The sequence below is a fragment of the Haliotis cracherodii genome, unplaced genomic scaffold, assembly GCF_022045235.1.
Source record: "Haliotis cracherodii isolate W230 unplaced genomic scaffold, xgHalCrac1.p SCAF_10, whole genome shotgun sequence".
NCBI classification, from domain to species: domain Eukaryota; kingdom Metazoa; phylum Mollusca; class Gastropoda; order Lepetellida; family Haliotidae; genus Haliotis; species Haliotis cracherodii.
Window position 1 is genome coordinate 58,778,520 of NW_027266265.1, and position 27,744 is coordinate 58,806,263.

General features: G+C 43.6%; 1 protein-coding gene across 1 annotated transcript; it reads left to right on the top strand.

The window, feature by feature from the left end:
* Positions 1-903: 903 nt before the first annotated feature.
* LOC139453044 (prolyl 4-hydroxylase subunit alpha-2-like) lies at positions 904-27,457 on the top strand. Its single transcript, XM_071234671.1, has 13 exons — positions 904-1,079; positions 12,277-12,425; positions 13,153-13,403; positions 13,624-13,678; positions 13,863-13,951; positions 14,262-14,423; positions 14,804-14,871; positions 19,366-19,483; positions 21,432-21,485; positions 22,362-22,436; positions 24,549-24,617; positions 26,611-26,707; positions 26,981-27,457. The coding sequence occupies exons 1-13, from the start codon at positions 904-906 to the stop codon at positions 27,064-27,066; spliced, it is 1,449 nt and encodes a 482-aa protein (XP_071090772.1). The 3' UTR covers positions 27,067-27,457.
* Positions 27,458-27,744: the final 287 nt, after the last annotated feature.

Below are 27,744 nucleotides of genomic sequence, written 5' to 3' on the forward strand. Positions count from 1 at the left end.
AACAACCCGTGAATATAACACGTCGTGGATATAACAACCCGTGAATATAACACGTCTTGGCTATAACAACCCGTGAATATAACACGTCGTGGATATAACAACCCGTGAATATAACACGTCGTGGATATAACAACCCGTGAATATAACACGTCGTGGATATAACAACCCGTGAATATAACACGTCTTGGCTATAACAACCCGTGAATATAACACGTCGTGGATATAACAACCCGTGAATATAACACGTCGTAGCTATAACAACCCGTGAATATAACAAGTCGTGGATATAACAACCCGTGAATATAACACGTCGTGGATATAACAACCCGTGAATATAGCAAGTCGTGGATATAACAACCCGTGAATATAACACGTCGTGGATATAACAACCCGTGAATATAACACGTCGTGGATATAACAACCCGTGAATATAAGTCGTCGTGGCTATAACAAACCGTGAATATAACACGCCGTGGATATAACAACCCGTGAATATAACACGTCTTGGCTATAACAACCCGTGAATATAACAAGTCGTGGATATAACAACCCTTGAATATAACAAGTCGTGGATATAACAACCCGTGAATATAACACGTCGTGGATATAACAACCCGTGAATATAACACGTCGTAGCTATAACAACCCGTGAATATAACAAGTCGTGGATATAACAACCCGTGAATATAACACGTCGTGGATATAACAACCCGTGAATATAACACGTCGTGGATATAACAACCCGTGAACCTTCAGCAGCTCGGTGTAGAACCTTCAGCAGCTCGGTGTAGAACCTAAAGCAGCTCGGTGTAGAACCTAAAGCAGCTCGGTGTAGAACCTAAAGCAGCTCGGTGTAGAACCTTCACCAACTCGAGTAGAACCCCCTTCAGTTCGAGTAGAACTATGGCGTGTTGCCCGGTGTTGTTGTGTGTGGTGTGGTCGGGGCTGGCGGTGGTCGGGGCAGATGTCTACACCTCCTCAGCCCAGCTCCAGAAACTAATGGACACCGAGAGGCAGCTCCTGCTCTTCCTGGAGAAACTGTACACTCGCTTCTCCGAAGACGATCCAGCTCACAGAGGGTGAGTTCAGAAGGTTATTTGTAGATGTTTTGGCAATATTGTGGTAGTGTGTATTCTGTTAATTTCTGAAGCAATCCGAACTTAAATCACGTACACACACACACACACACACACACACACACTCACTCACTCACTCACTCACTCTGCTTCCGCTGTTGGAAGCGAAAGAATACACGCTGGTCAAGTAACAAAAATGACGCTTTGCGAAACGAGTCTCGATGGACGAGTTAAATGAGGAATTTACAGCTTATAACGAAACATTTTCGAGAGAATAACAAACAGCAAGAAGTGATATTAACTCAATAAATGACCATCTCAATATTTTGCCTTGTCAATGTGGAACTAACGTAAAAAGGACGTCAACAGTTTGTGTATGGGCTAGACACTTACGATAAAGGGAGACAATTTAAGGGGAGGTGACTCTTGTATGACAAGTGTTATGTTCACTGCAATGTAAATATCACTTTTCTTCAGAAAACTCTTTCACGCTGAAATATATAATATTTCCTGTTTGTAACCGCTATGCCACGGCACCACTTTCATTGTTCCACTGAAGCGTGAGGTGGACTGATTTACAATTGTACGGCCATGTATGTGTCTGTCTGAATGTATCATGACGACAAGGTTGACAAAGACATGTCCGTGTTATGACGACACGGATGACAAGGATGAATATATGAAACCATTAATCTTTCTCATCAAAGTAAGGTTCCTACTGTAAATGTCCGTGTTTCCTTCAACTTGTCACATCAGAAAGTCCGGTATGTGAGCAACACCGGCAGGACACATTCACAACAGTCCTTTGTCGTCCGGGATATGGGAACGCCAGGCAAATATGGAAGCGTATAATCTGCCTTTGTCTCTGATGACACACCTATTCTGTATAGTTAAATACACTGTGTCCTTGTTGTCCCAGGTAGATGTCATTGGCCACTGTATATCAGCCCATACCTTGTCCCAAGTAGATGTCATTGGCCATTGTTACACAGCCCATACCTTGTCCAAGGTAAATGTTATTGGCCATTGTATATCAATCCATGCTTGTCCCAAGTAGATGTTATTGGCCATTGTATATCAGCCCGTACCTTGTCCCAAGTAGATGTCATTGGCCATTGTATATCAGCCCATACCTTGTCCCAAGTAGATGTCATTGGCCATTGTATATCAGCCCATACCTTGTCCCAGGTAGATGTCATTGGCCATTGTATATCAATCCATGCCTTATCCAAAGTACTAGTAGATGTTATTGGCCATTGTATATCAGACATGCCTTGTCCCAGGTAGATGTCATTGGCCATTGTATATCAATCCATGTCTTGTCCCGGGTAGATGTCATTGGCCGTTGTATATCAATTGATGCCTTGTCCCAAGTACATGTTATTGGCCATTGTATATCAGTCCATGCCTTTATCATCTACGTGCAGCTCCAACCTTTCAGCGTCTACATTTCACAACTTTTCAGGTACATTCGACCATGCTTTTTCTTCCAAACGGCATCATACGACTCTTGCCCAGAAGTTTGTTTGATCTAGGTTATAACATTCAAGGCCTCAGTTAAGCTTTCAAAAAGTTTTAGGGTGGACAAGTGGGGGACATAACCAGTCCGAAGCTATTCCCTCTTTTGACTTATACCATATGTTCCCGTGTGTTTTCCATGCCTTTGCATGTGTTTGTGGCGGCTGCGACCGGTGGTGCAGGATGCACTATTTGTATACTGATTTATAAGCATGTTCTCCTGACACAGATGGAATGGTACGATCGACCCTGTTTTTTCTGAATATGGAAGGGTTCTTCCGCTTTTATTTAAATAGTTTGACCCATTGAATACTCAATAATTGCCTCTCCTCAGGCGTCTGTTGTATATCCACATACAGTGTACATCGTAGATCAGTAAAGATGGCTCATACAGGTTCAGTGTCTGTATTGCCTTTGTCTCTTTGTATGGGAGATCGTATTGTCATGTGAGGTAAATATTAAGTATGCCCTTGAGCGATACAATGATCTCAGTGTGATCTAGCCATGCTGTCAACATTGACGCGCGTGCCTAGCTGTGTTACCTAGTGCACCGTCACACACCTGCAGGCGAGCACTGTGTCCACGGTATCAGACATTTTGCCCGGTCGGGTTAAGCTGATCTCAGTATTGCTGACTACTGGTCTTGGCTACGTGAGTGAGTGTGGTTTTACGCCGCTTTTAGCAATATTCCAGCAATATCACAGCCGGGACACCAGACAGTGGCTTCACACATAGTACCCATGTGGGGAATCGAACCCGGGGTTTGCAGCGTGACGAGCGAACGTATAAACCACTAGGCTACCCGATCGCCCCCTTCGTATACCTTCACGTTATATTCAGCATGTAGAATACCTGCACGTTATATTAAGCATGTAGTATACCTTCACGTTATATTCAGCATGTAGTATACCTGCACGTTATATTTAGCATGTAGTATACCTTCACGTTATATTTAGCATGTAGTATACCTTCACGTTATATTCAGCATGTAGTATACCTTCACGTTATATTTAGCATGTAGTATACCTTCACGTTATATTTAGCATGTAGTATACCATCACGTTATATTCAGCATGTAGTATACCATCACGTTATATTTAGCATGTAGTATACCATCACGTTATATTTAGCATGTAGTATACCATCACGTTATATTCAGCATGTAGTATACCATCACGTTATATTTAGCATGTAGTATACCATCACGTTATATTTAGCATGTAGTATACCATCACGTTATATTCAGCATGTAGTATACCATCACGTTATATTTAGCATGTAGTATACCATCACGTTATATTCAGCATGTAGTAAACCATCACGTTATATTTAGCATGTAGTATACCATCACGTTATATTCAGCATGTAGTATACCATCACGTTATATTTAGCATGTAGTATACCATCACGTTATATTCAGCATGTAGTATACCTGCACGTTATATTAAGCATGTAGTATACCTTCACGTTATATTCAGCATGTAGTATACCTTCACGTTATATTCAGCATGTAGTATACCTTCACGTTATATTCAGCATGTAGTATACCTTCACGTTATATTCAGCATGTACTATACCTTCACGTTATATTAAGCATGTAGTATACCTTCACGTTATATTCAGCATGTACTATACCTTCACGTTATATTCAGCATGTAGTATACCTTCACGTTATATTAAGCATGTAGTATACCTTCACGTTATATTAAGCATGTAGTATACCTTCACGTTATATTAAGCATGTAGTATACCTTCACGTTATATTCAGCATGTAGTATACCTTCACGTTATATTCAGCATGTACTATACCTTCACGTTATATTCAGCATGTAGTATACCTTCACGTTATATTAAGCATGTAGTATACCTTCACGTTATATTCAGCATGTAGTATACCTTCACGTTATATTCAGCATGTACTATACCTTCACGTTATATTAAGCATGTAGTATACCTTCACGTTGTATTAAGCATGTAGTATACCTTCACGTTATATTCAGCATGTAGTATACCTTCACGTTATATTCAGCATGTACTATACCTTCACGTTATATTCAGCATGTAGAATACCTTCACGTTATATTCAGCATGTAGTATACCTTCACGTTATATTCAGCATGTAGTATACCATCACGTTATATTCAGCATGTAGTATACCATCACGTTATATTCAGCATGTAGTATACCATCACGTTATATTTAGCATGTAGTATACCTTCACGTTATATTCAGCATGTAGTATACCTTCACGTTATATTCAGCACTTAACCCGGGTACGACAGGGTATCTCACACCCCGAGTACTCCACTCATATTTACCCGGGTATTACAGGGTATTCCACACACGGGTGGCTACAATTCAGAATGTCACGGGTGTCAGAACGAACGCCTTCCACTGGGCTAGGAAGCACGAAGTGTAATCAAACCGTGCCTCTCAGTAATAAAGTAAAGCGAGTGGGACAGAAGTCCTTTCTCTGCAGCCCAACCTCGCACACGCCGATGTCAACAATCTCATTAAGGCAACACGGGTTTCTGAGTGTCCAGCACAAGCTACTCGGGACCATGCAGTCTGTACACCGTGTGCCTGCATAGAGAAGCAGGCTAAATGTTGGCGGTTGATGCTGGCGACGGTCTGTGATCATGTCAGATAGAAAGGCAAAGGTGTCCTACCGCTAATGTCGGAGATATCAACATTCCTGACACTGACACCGGAGCTTAGCCAAAAAGGTTCACAAGTAGCTGACATGACGGGTGTGTGCGTGCGACATGGCAGGGTGTGTGCGTGTGACATGGCAGGGTGCGTGCGTGCGTGTGACATGACAGGGTGTGTCCGTGCGACATGACAGGGTGTGTGCGTGTGACATGACAGGGTGTGTGCGTGTGACATGGCAGGGTGTGTGCGTGTGACATGGCAGGGTGCGTGCGTGTGACATGGCAGGGTGTGTGCGTGTGACATGACAGGGTGTGTGCGTGTGACATGACAGGGTGTGTGCGTGTGACATGGCAGGGTGCGTCCGTGTGACATGGCAGGGATCGTGCGTGTGACATGACAGGGTGCGTGCGTGTGACATGGCAGGGTGTGTGCGTGTGACATGACAGGGTGCGTGCGTGTGACATGACAGGGTGCGTGCGTGTGACACATCCAGGACAGACACACACGCGCGCGCACACACACACACATCCCCCATTCCCTCTTACTGCCACCGAATGCAGATTATGTTCAGTGAGACGACACATGAGCCCGCTCTGTTGGTTATGCGCGTGGACTCACCAAGAGAGTCACAGTTGGGTGTTTAATACCTCTGTCAAGTCTGTTGTTGACAAAACACGGCAACATACGGTACAAGTCAAAATAAGGAATTATCGGACATTATCTCTGTCACTGATGCGTCAAATGTGGAAATGAGCTCAACGTGTCTACCATAAGACTCATTGAAAACTTTACTGAGGCCTCGAATTTTGTAACCTTGATCAACCTGAAGCTTAAGTTAAACTTCCTGGACAAATTACCTTGTTGTGACTTTGCCAACCGGAGCAGAAGTTATCATTCATATGCATAAAGAAACAGATCCGCAAGAAGGGGAACACCATTGGTAAATGTCTGACCCCAAAACTGTACACAGATGTTATCAGGGAGGAAGTCCTGCGAGGCACATACTGTTTTCTCAGATGGCATTGTCCTGATCCTCTGAAGATAGAGACGTGACTGTATCTGTGGTCACCATGTTTTGCAACAAAAGCCCCTTGGATCAAGGAATGATGTTGTCCTTACGTTTGTCATGTGGGATAGTGCTGTACGAAGTTGAAAACTCACATGTTTTGACAGAATTGAACATGGCTCTTTTCTGCGATTGTAAAAAGTCAAGCAAATCCAACGTCGCTATATAAGTGCAATAATCTTGGACGCGACGTTAAACCCCATTTCACCTATCACCTTAGGGTGTTTGAGAATCAACATGGAATTCCACTATTTCCACTTGTCTGACACGACAAGGGTTAACCTAACCGATAGTTTACTACATCCAACACGTTCAGATTCTTATCTCTCGCTGTAGCAGGGCGTGGAGTCATCCCACAGATGACATCCTCACCTTGTCAGCTTGCTGACGGGGTTAACCTCTTTGGTCATGTGGACAAGGAGTCCGACCTCAGTCAGGAGGTCCGTGGTTCAAATCCCATCACGGGACTCGGAAATTATATGGCCGCTACATTGGCGCCCAACGTCGGGCTGAGCACGTTCATATTAAATTTGAGCGAAATAAGCCTCAGTACCCTATTATGCGGCCCGGGACGTGCCTTCTGTTGACGGGGAAGTATGTAGCAGGGAGTGGAGTCATCCGACAGATGACATCCTTACCTTGGCGCCAAAGTAGCGGCCATAAATATCCGACATGGAGGCGTTTTGGAATCGAGATTTACTATCGATATAGATTATTCTTTGTTTTCTTAAAGCCGCACAACGAAATACATTGTCAATAGTGGATCTCGTTTCAGGGGAGGAGTTGAATCAGTGATACACGAGTGTGTTGTGTGTGTGTGTGTGTGGGGGGGGGGGGGGGGGGGGGGGGGGGGGGCGCTTGGGGGAAGGGACCTATGTTTTCCGCACAGATGTTGTTTATCTCTAACTGGTAAGCTCGGGGATCAAAAGATCCGATGAAGCTTTACTTAGGACGCTTAGAGCGATTGTCACTGTTGCAAATTATGCATGGCGGACCATGACCCCTCGGAGGCAGTTAACTGCTGTTTAAAGACTCAGGTGTTTCCGACGGGATCAGTTGACACGAAACGAGCTTTACGCTATGGTGCTTGCCCGGCATTATGTTGGGTGCCGGGGGGAATGGTGAATCATGTGTTCGTGAAGGGTGTCACCGGTGGGACAGGACACACCTTTCGCGAACACCTGGTGTCATCACTATTTGAAAGTGATTCATAAACACATGCTCATGATAAAGTCGGAATCGTAATGGACTCTAATTTGGCAGAGATGCGAGTGTAATATGCTGAAGACATGTCACGCTGTCACGACGGTCAGGTCTCTGCCGCACACACCTCACTCTACAGCCAAATACAGGCCTGTATTCAAGGAACTTGATTTAACACGCCCCGGGTGCACGTTGACATGTTAAGCAGCCTGCACCAGTCACAATCAGGCTGCTCACTGATCCCATAAGTTTATGAAAGTTGAAACAGGCCAGGTTGCATGCGTGACTAACTCGTGTTATTCCGGGACTCGTGCTCCTCTCGTGGCCAATTTTGCGACCGGGATCCGTCTAAGCGCAAAGGGGCATAGCTGAAAGAATTGTCGACTCGTTGAAGTACCCCCAGTTTGATTAGGTACCACCTAAGAAAGCATGACACAATACACGTAACACGGGGGACAGTGCTGTAATATGTAGGATGAAGTAGAAGGACTGAATGTGTTCAAAGCCCGACTCTGTGTGCACACAAACCTGAAATTTTGTAGACATTAATATCAGATAGCATTTGTCAGGAACAGGATATGCATGGTGCGTGTATTATGTACCTTCATCGAGCCCTGCAATGCGAACTGGTTTTCACCTGACGGAGTCGGGTATACAGAACTGTACCAAAATATGTGATGCCTTTAAACATAATGTTTCTTAGTCATTGTGTGCACTTCACATGGAGGAGTTTATACATTTATTGTCTTTGAATGTTGATTTAGCTGTTAAAGCTTTGACCAATGCTGTACATAATGGTTCTATTTCATGCGGATTACTTTCTAGAGCTAGAAAAACGAAACGTAAATCTGGAGAAAAATGGTACTATAAAGACTGTGAGGATATGAAGGCTAAAAAGTTTAATGTTTTAGACAAGGTTAGAGTTACTGGTGATAAGGGGATTCTTTCTAAATATTCTACATTAAGAAATAGTTACAGGTCTTTATGCAGGAAGAAAAGATTAGAATTCGAGGAGACTTGTGTTCGTGAACTTGTAGGCAGTAGCGGAGACAGTAAAACATTCTGGAAAAAGATAAGTGCATTGACAAAGAATACAAGTTGTAGTCCTGTTTCCAACAACATTTGCCAAGAAAATTGGTTTGATTATTTTGAGAACATTTTAAACCATACTGATATGCTTGTGGACTCGGATATTATTGAGCAGGTAGATGATGTTATAAATAATCATAATGAACAATTGTGTGATTTCTGTACTGATGATGGTGTAAATAATATTCTTAATGGTGATATTACACAGGAAGAGATCGAATCATCCATAAGAGATCTGAAGCAGAGTAAAGCTGCGGGACCAGATGAGATGATCAAATGTTGCAGTACTGTTTTAATTCCATATTTGTTAGTTATGTATAATAATATTTTGTCAACGGGTAATTTTCCATCCGAATGGGCTAAGAGCGTTATTGTACCATTCCATATAAAGGAAGCTTTGACTGTGTTGATAATTATAGAGGCATATCTTTGATGGATGTTTTTGGGAAGTTATTCTCCTCTTTTCTAAATGGGCGTCTTAAACGTTTATCTGATCACTTTAACAGTATACCTGAGGCCCAGGCAGGATTTAGGACAGGCTATTGCACAACGCATAAAATTTTCACTCTGCAATGTCTTGTACAAAAGTATTTATCTAAAAGTGGCGGATGTTCTTGCTGTATTTATGTAGACTTTAAGAAAGCATTTGATTCTGTTAATAGAAATTACTTTGGTATTCAATAATGAATAAAGGCGTCATGGTAAATTATTCTCTGTACTGAGAAATATGTATTCGAATATAAAAGCAGCTGTAAGAGTATCCTACACTACTATTACTGATTATTTTGATAGTTTAAGTGGAGTCAGACAAGGTTGTGTTATCAGCCCGTTTTTATTTGCAAGTTTATTTCAGAATTTCAATCCATGATGGAAGATGCAGGTGTAAGAGTGAGTGAGTGAGTGAGTGAGTTGGGTTTAACGCCGCTTTTAACAGTATTCCAGTTATATCACGGCGTGTTAGCTTAATGAGGGAGGAAAGACCGAAGTGATGCAAGTGTCAGACGTTTACCACTTCGTTGAAACCCACGAGCACGGGTATGGTGTTGACAAACCTAGAAACATAATCGGGTGCGGATGTAAGAGGTATATTTATATTTGGAGCGACTGTTATTATTGTATGCTGATGATTTATGTATGTTTGATGTCAGTGTTATTGGTTTGCAAAGAAAGATTGACATTTTATGTAAATATTCTAAATCACGGGGCTTAAAGATAAATATGGATAAGACAGAAATATTAGTTTTTCGAAATGGTGGTCATTTACGTCATTTAGAGAAGTGGTATTTTGATGGCGAGCTACTAAAGACAGCAACTTATTATAATTATTCAGGTATTATGTTTCTACCAGGTTGTCATGGACAGTGTGTACAAATACTCTTGTTTCAAAAGCCAGTAAAGCTCTATTTGTTATTAAGCAATTACAGCATAAATACCCAAATATTCCTATAAAGATGTTATTTAAGTTGTTTGATTGTAAAATAAAATCTATTTTGAAATATGGGGCGGAGGTGTGGGGCTTCCATGAAAGAGCTGTTATTGAAAGATATCATAATAATTTTTGTAAATATGTATTGGTTGTTGTTAAACATGTACCGAGTAGTGCAGCTTTAGCCGACTGCGGTAGACATGGACTTCATACAGATTACTACCAAACATGAGTAAAGTACTGGTGTAAATTGCTAAGAATGTCAGATGTTCGTTATCCCAAACAATGTTACCTACTTATTAAGAAGTTAGATTCAGCAGGAAGGAAGACATGGGCATCCTGTGTAAGATTGTTGTTATGCACGTTTGGTTTTGGATCTGCATGGGTTAGTCAAGATATTGGAGATATTCCATATTTTCTGTCGATGTTTAGACAGAGATCAGAAGATTGTGGAAAACAAAATATATTTAGTATTATCAATGATTCAAAACGGCTTGCACATTATAAGAATATTAGGTCATTGCTGACTTTGAATATTATGTTACAAACATCAATGTCAGGGAATTAAGAAGATGTATATGTTTGTTGAGATTGCATGAAATGCTGTTGCGTTGTAATATCAGATGTAAAGAAGCTATAATTGTTAACCTAATTTGTAAGATGTGTAATAATAATAGCACTGAAGAAGAACTCCATTTCATATTTGATTGTGAGGCATATGTATTGTTGAGAAATATGTACATACCGAAGTGGCATATTTCATCAAACATTTGTAAATTTCATAAATTACTGACTTCTAATGATGTGTCAATCCTTAACAAATGTGCTAAGTTCGTTAAAGAAGCTCTGAAATGTAAATATGCACTTGATAGTAAGTATATTGTGTCATCTACCGCCTAATTGCCATATATATATGATATTGTCCATTCCGCATTCTGCATTGGCTAAACCCATTCCTGGACTCTGAGCATGGAAGATTATTAATTTCTGGATCGGAACTGTCCTACTGTTGTATGAGATGCATTCCAGCGTGCTGTATAAAACACCAGCATTCACAGTGACGTACGTACAGTACGCGTATAGTCCGCGAGATACAAGATCAGAGATGCATTCCAGCGTGCTGTATAAAACACCAGCATTCACAGTGACGCACGTACAGTACGCGTATAGACCGCGAGATACAAGATCAGAGATGCATTCCAGCGTGCTGTATAAAACACCAGCATTCACAGTGACGTACGTACAGTACGCGTATAGTCCGCGAGATACAAGATCAGAGATGCATTCCAGCGTGCTGTATAAAACACCAGCATCCACAGTGACGTAGGTACAGTACGCGTATAGACCGCGAGATACAAGATCAGAGATGCATTCCAGCGTGCTGTATAAAACACCAGCATTCACAGTGACGCACGTACAGTACGCGTATAGACCGCGAGATACAAGATCAGAGATGCATTCCAGCGTGCTGTATAAAACACCAGCATTCACAGTGACGTACGTACAGTACGCGTATAGTCCGCGAGGTACAAGATCAGAGATGCATTCCAGCGTGCTGTATAAAACACCAGCATTCACAGTGACGCACGTACAGTACGCGTATAGTCCGCGAGATACAAGATCAGAGATGCACTCCAGCGTGCTGTATAAAACACCAGCATTCACAGTGACGCACGTACAGTACGCGTATAGTCCGCGAGACACAAGATCAGAGATGCACTCCAGCGTGCTGTATAAAACACCAGCATACACAGTGACGCACGTACAGTACGGGTATAGTCCGCGAGATACAAGATCAGAGATGCATTCCAGCGTGCTGTATAAAACACCAGCATACACAGTGACGCACGTACAGTACGGGTATAGTCCGCGAGATACAAGATCAGAGATGCATTCCAGCGTGCTGTATAAAACACCAGCATTCACAGTGACGCACGTACAGTACGCGTATAGTCCGCGAGACACAAGATCAGAGATGCACTCCAGCGTGCTGTATAAAACACCAGCATTCACAGTGACGTACGTACAGTACGGGTATAGTCCGCGAGATACAAGATCAGAGACAACGACCCTTCAGCCACAGTTAAACCAGTTACATGAAAGGTCTCTGGTTAAACCTGCCTCTCGCAGTCGACGCCATGCAGTGTTTTCACAGATAACAACGATACACCACACAGATCATTTGATATCAAAAGACACTCGGGTGAGATTCTCTATTTAACAGAAAATGTGTATCTCTTTCCTAGGACTCTGGCCAGCGTCCAGCTGGACTTGCAGGCGCTACCGATGACGTCATCAGTACGCCACCCGCTTGACGCTGTGGTGGGGTTGCGACGTTACCATGGCTACGTGGGCAAGTATCTACAGCTGCTTCCGGACACCATGGCGACGAGAGGTAATACGCACCGTCACCTGATGTCCCCCGTGACCCTAGGCGTGTCTTAGGGGCCGATTAACAAGGCGATCTGGGATATGGTCTCCGTCACTTGGCTGATTGTGTGGCGCCCTGGCGGTGACCATTTAAACTTGTTACGCTCAATTATTTTCAGACGACGGCGAAATAATTAAAACAAAACAAATTCTAGAACTGACAGTGAGAACATTTGGTATATCTTCTATAGCAGTTGAGGGAGCACGGGTGGCCCAGTCGTCTAAGGCGCCGAGATTCGCTGTGCAGAGTTGCGTCCCTTGGGCACCCCTGAAACCTATGATTGTGGGTTCGAATCGCGGTTCGCCCCAGTTATGTTTCTAGGATTGTCAGCTCCATACCCGTGCTCGTAGGTTTCACCGAAGTGTTAAACGTCTGAGACCTGCATCACTTCGGGCTTTCCTCCCACATTAAGATGACACGCCGCGATATAACTGGAATACTGTTAAAAGCGGCGTTACACCCAACTCACTCACACTATTGCAGTTGAGGACATTTGGTATATCTTCCATTGCAGTTGAGGACATTTGGTATATCTTCCATTGCAGTTGAGGACATTTGGTATATCTTCAATTGCAGTTGCGGACAACCTGAGGACATTTGGTATAGTTTCTATTGCAGTTGAGGTAAACCTGGGGAGATTTGATATATGTTCTATTGCAATTGAGGACATTTGGTATATCTTCAATTGCAGTTGCGGACAACCTGAGGAGATTTGGTACATCCCTTCCCGACACCGCCCAGGTGACAGGATCTCAACATGGCCTCCTCAGACTGCAGTCGACGTACAAACTGACGACAGGGATGTTGATGACGTCATCATTGTTTAACGTCTCGGCACGTGATTGTATAGCCATAGCAACCGTTGCAGAGAGGGCTGGGCTCAAAACTCTAGCGTCTGATTGGTTTGACGTCGCCAGTGGTCTTCCTGCTCTTAAACATCAGGTTGGAATCCAAATATTGCCCACAAGAAAGGGGAAAGATTGTACAGAAATACAACCAATATGGAATTTGTAATCTGACGGTTTACTAATAGGCGGTTGTAGGGAAACAAAAACGAAATAAAAGCTCACCGGCAATTATGTAAATAACGTCCACACTCCATCTATGCACCGACGCTCCAACTATTCACCTGACGTCACGTGACATGCTCTCCTGTTTTCAGACCAGTCAGTCCGTTACTAGGGGCAACACGCACCAACACCAACCCTCGGAGAAAGGTGAATGGATGAAAGCGATTATTCTAGAGTGTAATCACGAGATTAGTTTTATGAGTAAATTGACAAGTATTGCAACAAACAATTAAGTCAATAACGATTAATACAATTCTTATATGGTGCATCGTTGTATTCACAATCATATTTTGTAAACAACCAATGTATGAAGATCGATATCATTTGTCAGATCCGAAAGGAAACCTTCTGTCAGAGGACTCGCTTCAAGATGAGGAGTTTGACGAGTTGTGTAGGCAACACATGAATACATCTACGCTAGTGAGTACTCCTTACAGCGACCACTTCCACATGACGACATCGCCTCAGTTGTCAACTAGTCACCCGTCAGTCATTATTAATCTGCTATATACACCGTCGTGGAAGTGAGTGTGAGTGTGAGTGAGTGAGTGAGTAAGAGTGTACGTTTTACGCCGCTTTTAACAGTACTCCATTTATATCACGGCGTGTCAGCTAATTGTGGGAGGAAAGTCCGAAGTAATGCAGGTGTTAGGCGTTAACCACTTTGTCCTGGAAGGGAAGGAATGTTAAACAAGTCGTTGCCGATACTGACGTTAACTGTTGTCTTCAGGGTTACACGACGACCACGGCTGTCTGTAGACACGTGACTGCAGACGTGCCGTTCATGAGGTGGAGACTGGAGGAACTGCACGACGACCCTCACATTGTCCTGTTCCATGACGTCATCGCCGACTGGGAGGCTGACGTATTTATTCGTCTTGCTTCTGGTATGGTACGTTGTGTATCGCTTTGCTCCCACCTGCACAAGGCGACACCCTCTTTTAACTTTCTTACAACCAAGCGGGACCGGATAGCTACCTTGTTTTTGCTGTTGTATACTGGGCTGCCCCTGTGGCTCAGTAGATAGAGCGTGTGCCCAGGGAGCGGAAGGTCGGTGGTTCGATCCCCTGACCGTCCCTGTGGCCTAGTGGATATAGCGTTTGAAGCGGAAAGTCGGTGGCTCGATCACCGCGGTCGCGTCATACCAAAATACGTTAAAAAATGGTATCTGTTGTCACCCTGCCTGTAAGCTTGTTTCTCCTGCTCTCTAATCAACCTCGTTTTATCCTGTTTCCTGTGATTAATGCAACCTCATGTTTCCTCCGCCTTCAGCTGGAGAGAGCTACCACAGGGCAGAGTCCGGGACAGGGGTCTTTGAGCGAAGCCAGAACCAGCAAAGTGTGAGTTGACCTTTAGTTGACCCCGTTAGAAGTATTTAGAGAACAACCAAATAAATACGAGGAACTGCGGACTTCCATTCCCTCGAGGATGGACGAGCCTTGGTGAGAGACACCATTATACCACAAACGACAGATGACCTTGACCCTCATGGTGCCCGGCCGCACGGTTTCAAAAACGTATACATTGTATCAAAAGTGCCACAACGTTCTAAATAGTATAACATGCAACTCGAGTTGATTGTCTTTCCAACAGTATCTAAAGTCAACATATCCAAAAGATCTATGCACTGCCTAGCTATTGATAAAAGTGCTGGCATTGTATGTTTCCTACTTTTCTACATAATCGTAATATGGTAGCACCTGACTGTCGAAAGTAAAGTCAAGTAAATCTAAATGTCCCAATAATTCATATCATTGGAAAGTACATATTCTAACGGTGAAAGACATATGACATTTATGTCGAAGTACACATTCATTGAAAATTTTCCGTGATTTATATTTGCCGATATATAATCCCGATGAAATTGTCAGTTTTTTCGACGTCAAATCAAAATTGACGGAAGTGGCCGTGATTGGTTCATACGCAGACTGTTTCAAAGATTATGTTACAAAACGAATGACAGTTTTGAATGTATATCTTGAAGAAATTCTGATAACATCCATGTAGGTGTCAGTGTCCGTGCACTTTCATAAGGGATAACTTCGGGGCAATTGACATCGGACATTTTCCCAGGACAAAATGTGTAACATCGCTATACAAGATGTACACAATTTTATGGATAACAACTTCTTTAATACTGTGAAAAGCGACGTTTCGGTATAGATCCTTATACCGTTGTCAAGCAAGTAATGCCTATCAAACAATTTATCGCTATACAACCCTAACAATACTTAAATTGACATCTCTCAGTATCGGGCATTCTTAATAATTAACAAGATTATAACAAGATCATACTAACGTACCACCCCACAAGAGTGCGTACACGTAATTTCAATCAAAATCGTTGAAACGTTTTCATGAGCAGCAAATCTATTCAACAAACCTATTTTCGATCACTCGTAACTCGGGCGCCACATGTTATACACGCATTGCTACGTTGTGCAATCACACAGACCGCTTATTTATACTTCGGTTATCAATTATCTTGTACAATCACAGCATGTACCATGTACATTAGACTCACGGTAAGTACTATTTCAGCAAACCAATCAGCCCCATTTTCACAGCTTCGGTGAAAGGAAATTTACGTCGAAATCGAAATTAACAGCAAGCACGTCGTATCCATAAGCGGTTAACCCAAATGCAAAAAGGTATTGCTGTCATCATTTTAGAAGTTATGTTGATGTTTTCAATTGGTGTATTATGTTTGTATCGCGTGTACCATCGACAGAAACGGGGGCCGAGCGACTACATTTGAAACCGACCTGGACAAAATTTGTTTACAATATGGCGTCGACTCCCAGCAGATGCATCTTCCCGAGGCAAGAGAGTTAACTGACTATAAAAGTCCAGTTTCCACCCCTGCCGAACTAGGCTGGAATTACTGGGCTCGGTCGCAGCCCCAGCGGCGGCTGTTACCAGTTACGTCCCTTCTAAGTCTCTCCTATGGACCAATCAGATTCCACCTCTCGTATCACTTGCGTTTGCTTCACACAAAATGGTGGCGTCGAGTCAGGACGATCTGATCGATAATCAAGATCTATATTGTGATAAAACGGGTCTTACAACGAGAAATGCATCAAATCACGTGAGCACCTAGATCAAAAACATGAAAGGATTTGAAAAATATCTGCTGACAACGAGTAGGCGATGCACATGCTTTGCAAATCCTGCAATGGACCGAAATCTGCACGACAGTTTACGAACCGGGTTTCGATTTCGGTGCGCGATTTTGATTGGACTATGCATAGACTTGTTAGTCCAGCCAAAATGTAACTCCATAATGCCAGCCTAGTTCGGCAAGGGTGAAAACTGAACTTTTATAGTCAGTTAACTCTCTTGCCTCGGGAAGATGCATAAGATGTCGTGGCCACACCTTTGAAATCTCCGTTTGCGACAAAATGTAAAACAGTTAGGGCAAGTCATCCACACGGAGCAATCACACAGGACTTTTAGTCGTTTCATATGAAAAAAGTAGCAGTTATTTGTCGAAACGGGCGAGCATGTAGGGCGACCGGAAGACAAGGAATCGCGGCACAGATATGATGCGAACGTGCCCTGTCGATCACTTCGGGCTTGGCCATTCAATGTTTAGGTTTTGATCATGAACTTCCTGCCCATAAATATACCACCTTAATATTAACGATCATAGCTATCTTTCCATATCTTTGATTAGAATATTTTCTGTAAATCAGCATCATAAACAGAAAGACAATCTGCACTGTCGTTGAACAAAAAACTTCCTTTGCGGACTAAACGTTGGTAGTCTGACGCCAATAACTGTACAGTGGGGAACAGTAAATCTTTCTGACAAGTATGATAGATTTCTTTTTTTCAAATTAGCCGTCTGAAATTATAATAGTTACCTGTATGTGACGTGTGCATAATACAAAAAATCGCCGTCATGTGCATGAAGTGCACCATGGCAGAAAAGGGTCGAGAGGCGCGGTAACCACTTTACTAATCTCGCCATTGCTCGTAATTCGTAGCAGTGCATAAAATTGGTTACACTATATTAATGCTGAGATGATTAGGGTGATGATGGTTATAATTTCATTCAATGAACGTCAGGAATGGAAATATACACTGACGTTTTCTCAGTGTACCGACTATTCCGCCATTACCGATAGTCGATAAAAATATACAAAATGTGTAAATAAACTTGTCCGTGAAGGAGTGAACAAAATTTTGTTTACGTGAATATGTATATAGTTGTTTAAACTATGTCTTTCTGGCCACTCTGGTGATATTATTTCTTATAAACAAGGATTTTGTCTGAAGATATTTACGTGTATGTGACATAGGTGCATAATCAAAATTCGCCGTCATTCGCGTGGTGTTCAAACATAGCAGAGAAAGGCCGAGAAGCGCGGTAGCCACTTTACAAATCTCTCCATATATCGTAATCCGTAGGCCGCGTCATACCAAACGACGTTAAAAGATGGTACTTGTTGTTACCCTGTCTGGCGCTCGGCATTAGGGGCTAAAACAAGGACTGGTCGGCTCGGAGTCAGTATACTGTGTCTGAGTGGGGTATTCATGTTAAATAGCGGCATGGTATCTCAGTGAGCTAGCACTATAAATCGGCATCAGTCCGGACTAGTTCAAGCTGCCACACACACACGTACATGCACGTCGCTATATAAGTGCAATAATCTTGGACGCGACGTAAACCCCATTTCACCTCACCTCACCTCGTAATCCGTGGCATTGTATAAAGTATGAGTTGCACGATGTTAAAGCTAAGATGAGTGGGGTGATGATGATATATTTTTCACTTGGCGCACTCAGTGTTTGATATCAAAATTCCCAGTTTAAAAAGGGCATTTTCTCGGGACCATATATGGTCCCTTGGCACAATATGGGTGTGAAAAGTGAGGGACCATATATGGTCCCGTGGCACCGAGAGGATTACAGCTGAGAAGATAAGGGTGATTATGGTTATGATTTTGATTGTGCGCACTCAGCTCACAGTTGAAAAGGGACATATATGGTCCCGTGGCACCAAGAGGGTTAATTCTGAATTGAGAGCGGGTAATTCTGTTACATCAGCCCGTTGTATCTACTGTTCGAATGACGTCACTTAACATTGTCTGTGACGTCATGAACAGTGGGCGACGTAATCTTCAGTTACTTGCAACAATGCCTTGCTGTGAAAAATCTTTGCTATGAAAATAACGTCGCTATGAAATAACGTTGCTGTAGACCGCACTTAAATATTTCAGTGATGTGAAGAAATATTCCCACAAATTATTCAAATTCCCCATTAAAATTGTTCTGTACCAACACTGATTCCACCGATAACTTCCCAAAACATGACACACAACTCAGGGGAGCATTTGTCGACTTTACAATACAATACAATACAATATAATACAATACAATACAATACAATTTCCATCACTAGAACTCGTCCAACACCAAATGGTAGATACAGGGAACTATTCTTGGGACATAATTGTTTCTTGCAGGGCGTGGCTATGGGACATATTTGTTTCTTGCAGGGCGTGACTATGGGTCATGTTTGTTTCTTGCAGGGCGTGGCTATGGGTCGTGTTTGTTTTTTGCAGGGCGTGGCTATGGGTCATGTTTGTTTCTTGCAGGGCGTGGCTATGGGACATATTTGTTTCTTGCAGGGCGTGGCTATGGGACATGTTTGTTTTTTGCAGGGCGTGACTATGGGTCATGTTTGTTTTTTGCAGGGCGTGGCTATGGGACATGTTTGTTTCTTGCAGGGCGTGGCTATGGGTCATGTTTTTTTCTTGCAGGGCGTGGCTATGGGACATGTTTGTTTCTTGTAGGGCGTGACGATGGGTCATGTTTGTTTCTTGCAGTGCGTGGCTATGGGACAACCACACCCACACCGTCGCCCGAGTGAGCAGGAGGGTTGCCGACATCACCGGCCTCAACACCGACTTCCGCGACAGCGCCACCTTCGCAGAACCCTTCCAGGTGTGCTGTACTTGTGAACATATGTATAACAATACAACGAGTACCGCAGTACTTGTAAACATGCATATCAATACAATGGGTACAGGAGTACTTGTAAACATGCATATCAATACAATAGGTACCGCAGTACTTGTAAACATGTATAGCAATACAATAGGTACCGCAGTACTTGTAAACATGTATGGCAATGCAATGGGTACCGCAGTACTTGTAAACATGTATGGCAATACAATTGGCACAGGAGTACTTGTAAACATGTATGGCAATACAATGGGTACCACAGCACTTGTAGGGGTGCACGGGTGGCCCAGTCGTCTGAGGCGCCGCGATTCGCTGTGCAGAGTTGCGTCCCTTGGTCACGCCAGAAACCTATGATTGTGGGTTCGAATCGCGGTTCGCCCCCATTATGTTTCTAGGTTTGTCAGCACCAGACCCGTGCTCGTGGGTTTCACCGAAGTGGTAAACGTCTGAGACCTGCATCACTTCGGGCTTTCCTCCCACATTAAGCTGACACCCCGTGATATGACTGGAATAATGTTGAACGCGGCGTTAAACCCAACTCACTCACTCACTCACCCAGAGCACTTGTAAACATATGTATAGCAATACGTTGGGTGTACTTAGAAACATAGTTATTTATAGCGCTGGAGTATCTGTAATAGTCACATAGACAGGTATAGCAATACTGTAAGACTTTGTAAACATATGGATACCGTATAGACAACGTAGCGCGATATGTGTACATCAATCTATGTCAAGGCTTGGAGGGTATCCGCAGCCTTCCACGCAAACAAAGTATACATACCAATACATAGCTTCGTTCTCTAACTCGTCACTGATGCGATTCCTGCTGTAAATGTTGTTCAGATATCAGTTATTCCTTGAGTGTTGTAATGTGGTGTACATTTGTAATGGCATCATGTGGGCGTGGATCGATGTTAACGCAGCGTGCTTGTTCTCCTCAATGTTAACGCAGCGTGCTTGTTCTCCTCAATGTTAGCGCGGCGTGCTTGTTCTCCTCAATGTTAACGTAGTGTGCTTCTTCTCCTCAGTGTTAACGTAGCGTGCTTCTTCTCCTAAATGTTAACGTAGCGTGCTTCTTCTCCTCAGTGTTAACGCAGCATGCTTGTTCTCCTCAATGTTAACGTAGCGCGCTTCTTCTCCTCAATGTTAACGTAGCGTACATCTTCTCCTCAGTGTTAACGCGGCGTGCTTGTTCTCCTCAATGTTAACGTGGCGAGTTTGTTCTCCTGAATGTTAATGCGGGGAGTTTGTTCTACTCAGTGTTAACACGGCATGCTTGTTCTCCTCAATGTTAACGTGGCGAGTTTGTTCTCCTGAATGTTTATGCGGGGAGTTTGTTCTACTCAGTGTTAACGCGGCATGCTTGCTCTCCTAAATGTTAACGCGGGGTGCTTGTTCACAATGTCAACGCGGCGTGCTTCTTCTCCTCAGTGTTAACGTGGAGTGCTTGTTCTCCTCAATGTTAACGTGGTGAGTTTGTTCTCCGGAATGTTAACACGGCGTGCTTCTTCTCCTGAATGTTAACGCGGCGTGCTTGTTCTCCTCAGTGTTAACGCGGCGTGCTTGTTCTCCTCAATGTTAACGTGGAGTACTTGATCTCCCCAATGTTAACGTGGTGAGTTTGTTCTCCGGAATGTTAACACGGCGTGCTTCTTCTCCTGAATGTTAACGCGGCGTGCTTGTTCTCCTCAGTGTTAACGCGGCGTGCTTGTTCTCCTCAATGTTAACGCGGCCTGCTTGTTCTCCTCAATGTTAACGTGGCGTGCTTCTTCTCCTCAATGTTAACGCAGCATGCTTGTTCTCCTGAATGTTAACGCGGCGTGCTTCTTCTCCTCAATGTCAACGCTGCGTGCTTCTTCTCCACAATGTTAATGCCGCGTGCTTGTTCTCCTCAATGTTAACGCGGCGTGCTTGTTCTCCCCAGGTGGTGAATTACGGCATAGGAGGACACTATTCCCCTCATTATGACTTCTACGTGGTGAGTGTGTGCAGCTGGGGTCACATCCTGATTGGGGTGGGGATGTAGAGAGGGATGGGGGTAGGGATAGGTTTGTGCTGGGGCTGTGATGAACGTAGACGGGCTTGGGGGATGAGGCTGTCGTGGTGGAGGTGGGTAGGTGTGTGGATGTAGGGCGCGCGCGGGAGGGGGTGGGGGGGGGGATGAGTACAATGGTGGAGGTGATGATGGGGATAGGGATGGGGGTGGAAGTGTGTGTGTGTGTGTGGCAGGGGGGAATTGTAGAGCAGGGAAAGGTGACTGGAAGTCTTGTGGTCAAACAAAAGCACGGGTCTGTGTCCCAGGGAAAGAGTCAGTGTCAAGTCTGTCCAGGCCTCAAATCGCTGGACTGTCTGGGCCAGGCTCGATTATTTACAGACCGCCGTCATATAGCTGGAATATTGCTGAGTGCGGCGTTAAACAAACAAACAGACAGACGTGAAATGAAGAGAGTGAGTGAATGTTGTTTAACGCCACACTCAGCAATGTTCCAGCTATTTCACAACAGGCCAAAATAATCTGGTAAAGCAAACCAGCGACACAAAACCTGAACGACGACGACGACGACGACACGCAATGAGTCCCCGAGCCTGACCCCACCATCAATCGTGGTCAACAAGCAAAGCACATGTTCTTCATCTGAAAATGTGAAGATTTCCTGTATATAACTAACGTTCTTTTGTAATAATATAAAAGCGTCCTCACTGGGGGTAGGGAGTGGGTTAAAAGCTGAATATTACAATTATATCCGAGCATGGTAGGTTAATGGGGGAGGGAAGATGCAAGGTGAAAACAAACCACAGACCGCCTGTTCCCACAGGGCGAAGAGGGTTCGATTCTTGGTTTGATGTGTTTCAGAATCAAGACAATGTGAAGACGTCGAGGGGATTCTCGTCCAACAGCGGGGACAGAATGGCGACCTTCATGTTCTATGTGAGTGTGCGTACCAGTGTGTAGTAGTATGTACCTATGCGTACCAATGTGTAGCAGTACGTACCTGTGTGTACCATTGTGAACCAGTATGCACCAGTATGCACCGGTGTGTACCAGTATGTACCTGTGATGGAAGCCTCATTCCTGGCGTCTTATGTAAGCACATACTGCCGAGTGAACCGTGAAGATCCGGGGTAGACAAGGTCTTCAGCAACCCATGCTTGCCGTAAAAAGCGACCACGCTTGTCGTAAGAGGCGACTAACGGTATCGGGTGGTCAGGCTCGCTGACTTGATCGATGCACGTCATCGTATCCCAATTGCGGGGATCGATGCTTTAATCACTGGATTGTCTGGTCCAGACTCGATTATTTACAGAACAGAGGGGAAGGTGACTGGAAGTCATGTGGTCAAACAAAAGCACGGATCTGTGTCCCAGGGCGAGAGTCGGTGTCAAGTCAGGCCTCAACTCACTGGACTCGCTCCTCCAGACTCGATTACAGACCGCCGTCATGTAGCTGCAACATTGCAGACTGCGGCGTTAACAACAAACAAACAAACAAGTCCTTGCCGACGATAATTAAGGCAGTGCTGTTGGTGCCCGCGTCACCCCCCAGGTGTATGAACGAGATACGACTGGTAAGACAAACAGGAAGAAGGGTGAGGGGAGAGGCGTACTTAGAAGGAGATAGAACATTATATACTGAACAACAAAAGTTCCTGTGACATTGAATAAGATTTAATGCAAAGTTATGTTTTTTACCAAATCTGAAACAGATAAAAGGCTCCTGTAAGTGTTCAAATGGTTTAATTTGCCATACTGACTTCAGAAAATGCGTGATTTCATAAAAAATCATGAACATGCCAAACTGTCGATTTTACAAATCAACAGTGTGTGTGTCCACCTCTGGTTGCGATGCAAGCAACACATCTTCGTCTCATGGAATGGACCAGGCGTCGCACAAAGTCCTGTGGGATATCTGTCCATATCTGCTGGAGCATGTTTCGAAGATCCTGGGGTGTCTGTGGAACATGTGGTTGACGTCGAAGGCTCCAATCCGTCTCATCCCACATGTGCTCGATTGGTGAGAGATCAGGGGAGCGAGCCGGCCAGGGGATGACATTCACGTTGAAAAGTAATGCCTGGGCCATGACGAGGCAAAAACGGTAGAACAACAGGGCCGATGATCTCGTCGCGGTAGCGCTGTCCACTGAGATTTCCCTCTACCACTATCAAACGGGTCCTCTGTCTTGCTGTAATCCCACCCCATACCATAACGCTGCAGCCCCGAACTGATCTTCTTCCATGTCACAATGATTGAGGTAACGTTCACCTCGACGTCGGTACACTCGAATCCGTCCATCCTGTGGCTGAGGTGAAAACGAGACTCGTCAGTGAATAGAACTTGTCCCCACTGCTGTCTGCACCACTGTAGACGTGCTTGACGGTGGTTTCCTGTCAAAATGGGAGGTCTGGCGGGTCTTCTGGCGACAATCCCTGCACATCTGAGGCGACGACATACAGTTTGTGAAGATATTCGTCGAAGGCCAGGGATGCTTCTTGCTGTCACTGTTGCTGGCTGGAATCGATTTCGTAGGTGTGTTTTTCGAATCCAGTTGTCTTGTCGATTATTGGTTTCGCGTGGCACGATTCTAAACAATGCATATGGAATCCTGTTAACGCACGTTTTTATACCCATTCTTGGGTAGTGAAATGCATGGGGCTTCCGTAAACCTTTGCATGGAATGCATGCTTTTCTGTAGCAGTTGCGGTTTTTTTACTTGATCCCATATATGTACTACAATATTGAAAACCAAACTTTACTTGTTTGAAAAATACACTAAAATATTGGTGTCACAGGAACTTTTGTTGTTGAGTATATGTACAAACGTTCAATATCCGACGGCACTGACTTCACAGTGAATGAATGTTGTTTACCGCCTTCCAGAGACATTCAAGATCTATCCCAGATCAAGGTATACCAGTGGACGATAGCATGAGCAACTATCCACACCGCATTTCTAAAAAGACTCAAACATTGCAAAGTTTAGTTTCATATAATGCACCGCTTATCTAAAACTGGACAAATGACCAGTTTGCCACCTCCTTGCAGCTGAGCGACGTGGAAGAAGGCGGGGCCACCGTGTTCCCGGAACTAGGCATCGGAGCTCCCCCCGTCAAGGTATAGCCCATACACAGCATTATCTCACAAGGTATAGCCCATACACAGCATTATCTCACAAGGTATAGCCCATACACAGCATTATCTCACAAGGTATAGCCCATACACATCATTATCCCACAAGGTATAGCCCATACACATCATTATCTCACAAGGTATAGCTCATACACATCATTATCCCACAAGGTATAGCCCATACACATCATTATCTCACAAGGTATAGCCCATACACATCATTATCTCACAAGGTATAGCTCATACACATCATCATCTCACAAGGTAGAGCCCATACACATTATTATCTCACAAGGTATAGCCCATACACATCATTATCTCACAAGGTATAGCCCATACACATCGTTATCTCACAAGGTATAGCCCATTCACATCATTATCCCACAAGGTATAGCCCATACACATCAATATCTCACAAGGTATAGCCCATACACATTATTATCCCACAAGGTGTAGCCCATTCACATCATTATCTCACAAGGTATGGCCTATACACAGCGTTATCTCACAAGGTATAGCCCATACACATCATTATCCCACAAGGTATAGCCCATACACATCATCATCTCACAAGGTATAGCCCATACACATCATCTCACAAGGTATAGCCCATACACATCATTATCTCACAAGGTATAGCCCATACACATCGTTATCTCACAAGGTATAGCCCATACACATCATTATCTCACAAGGTATAGCCCATACACATCATTATCTCACAAGGTAAAGTCCATACACATCATTATCTCACAAGGTATAGCCCATACACATCATTATCTCATAAGGGAAAGCCCATTCACAGCATTATCCCACAAGGTGTAGCCCATTCACATCATTATCTCACAAGGTGTAGCCCATTCACATCATTATCTCACAAGGTATAGCCCATACACATCATTATCTCACAAGGTATAGCCCATACACATCGTTATCTCACAAGGTATAGCCCATTCACATCATTATCCCACAAGGTATAGCCCATACACATCATTATCTCACAAGGTATAGCCCATACACATTATTATCCCACAAGGTGTAGCCCATTCACATCATTATCTCACAAGGTATGGCCTATACACAGCGTTATCTCACAAGGTATAGCCCATACACATCATTATCCCACAAGGTATAGCCCATACACATCATCATCTCACAAGGTATAGCCCATACACATCATCTCACAAGGTATAGCCCATACACATCATTATCTCACAAGGTATAGCCCATACACATCGTTATCTCACAAGGTATAGCCCATACACATCATTATCTCACAAGGTATAGCCCATACACATCATTATCTCACAAGGTAAAGTCCATACACATCATTATCTCACAAGGTATAGCCCATACACATCATTATCTCACAAGGTAAAGCCCATACACATCATTATCTCACAAGGTATAGCCCATACACATCATTATCTCACAAGGTATAGCCCATACACATCGTTATCTCACAAGGTATAGCCCATACACATCATTATCTCACAAGGTATAGCCCATACACATCATTATCTCACAAGGTAAAGTCCATACACATCATTATCTCACAAGGTATAGCCCATACATATCATTATCTCACAAGGTAAAGCCCATTCACAGCATTATCTCACAAGGTAAAGTCCATACACATCATTATCCCACAAGGTATAGCCCATACACATCATTATCCCACAAGGTATAGCCCATACACATCATTATCTCACAAGGTATAGCCCATGCACATCGTTATCTCACAAGGTATAGCCCATACACATCGTTATCTCACAAGGTATAGCCCACACACATCATTATCCCACAAGGTATAGCCCACACACATCATTATCTCACAACCATGGAGTCTATAGGACATGTCTGTTTTACATTCAGCTTTAAATTCAATTGTACCGTGAACAAACCTAGATGGTCTATTAGATGCATCAAGTCTGTACTGTTCGCCCCGTGTTATTGTATGTCCATGGTCTGTCTTCAGAATGCCGCCCTGTTCTGGTATAACTTCCTTCCTGACGGTTCTCCCGACCCCCGGACCAGACACGGGGGGTGCCCGGTGCTGTATGGTCACAAGTGGGGTACGTGCTTGAGGGGAGGGGGAAGTGGGCGGGTGGTTGGGGGTCCTGGTAACTTTGTTAGGTGGCTATTAATAGGTTAATAGGTATTGATACCACATGTAGACCAAGAAAAAAGTAAATACGAATTCTTTAATGTTCCTTCATATGGTGACTGTATTGATCAAATATATGACCTGGACGATGAATAACACTTTCCCTTATTAACAGATGTTCAACAAACATGGAGGGGAAGTATTTGGTGATGTAACATGACATAGTATTGATTCTTTCCAGTGGCCAATAAGTGGATCCGTGAGATGAGCGGCGCCATGACAAGGTCATGTACTCCAGCAATGTCCCCAACCAGGAACCTGACATGACGAGGTCATGTACTCCAGCCATGTCCCCGAACCCGGAACCTGACATGAAGCCATGGACACCAAGGTGGAAATACGACCTTGTACATTAATGGAAGTTGACCTTGTACATTGATGGAAGTTGACCTTGTACATTGATGGAAGTTGACTTCTTACATTGATGGAAGTTGACCTTGTACATTGATGGAAGTTGACCTTGTACATTGATGGAAGTTGACTTCGTGCATTGATGGATGGATGGAAGCTGACCTGTATATTGATGGAAGTTGTTGTCGTGCATGGATGAAAGTTGACCTCATACATTGATGGAGGTTGACCTCGTGCATTGATGGAAGTTGACCTCTTACATTGCTGGAAGTTAACCTCATGCATTGATGGAAGTTGACCTTGTACATTGATGGAAGTTGACCTTGTACATTGATGGAAGTTGACTTCGTACATTGATGGAAGTTGACCTCTTACATTGCTGGAAGTTAACCTCATGCATTGATGGAAGTTGACCTTGTACATTGATGGAAGTTGACCTTGTACATTGATGGAAGTTGACTTCGTGCATTGATGGAAGTTGACCTCTTACATTGCTGGAAGTTAACCTCATGCATTGATGGAAGTTGACCTTGTACATTGATGGAAGTTGACTTCGTACATTGATGGAAGTTGACCTTGTACATTGATGGAAGT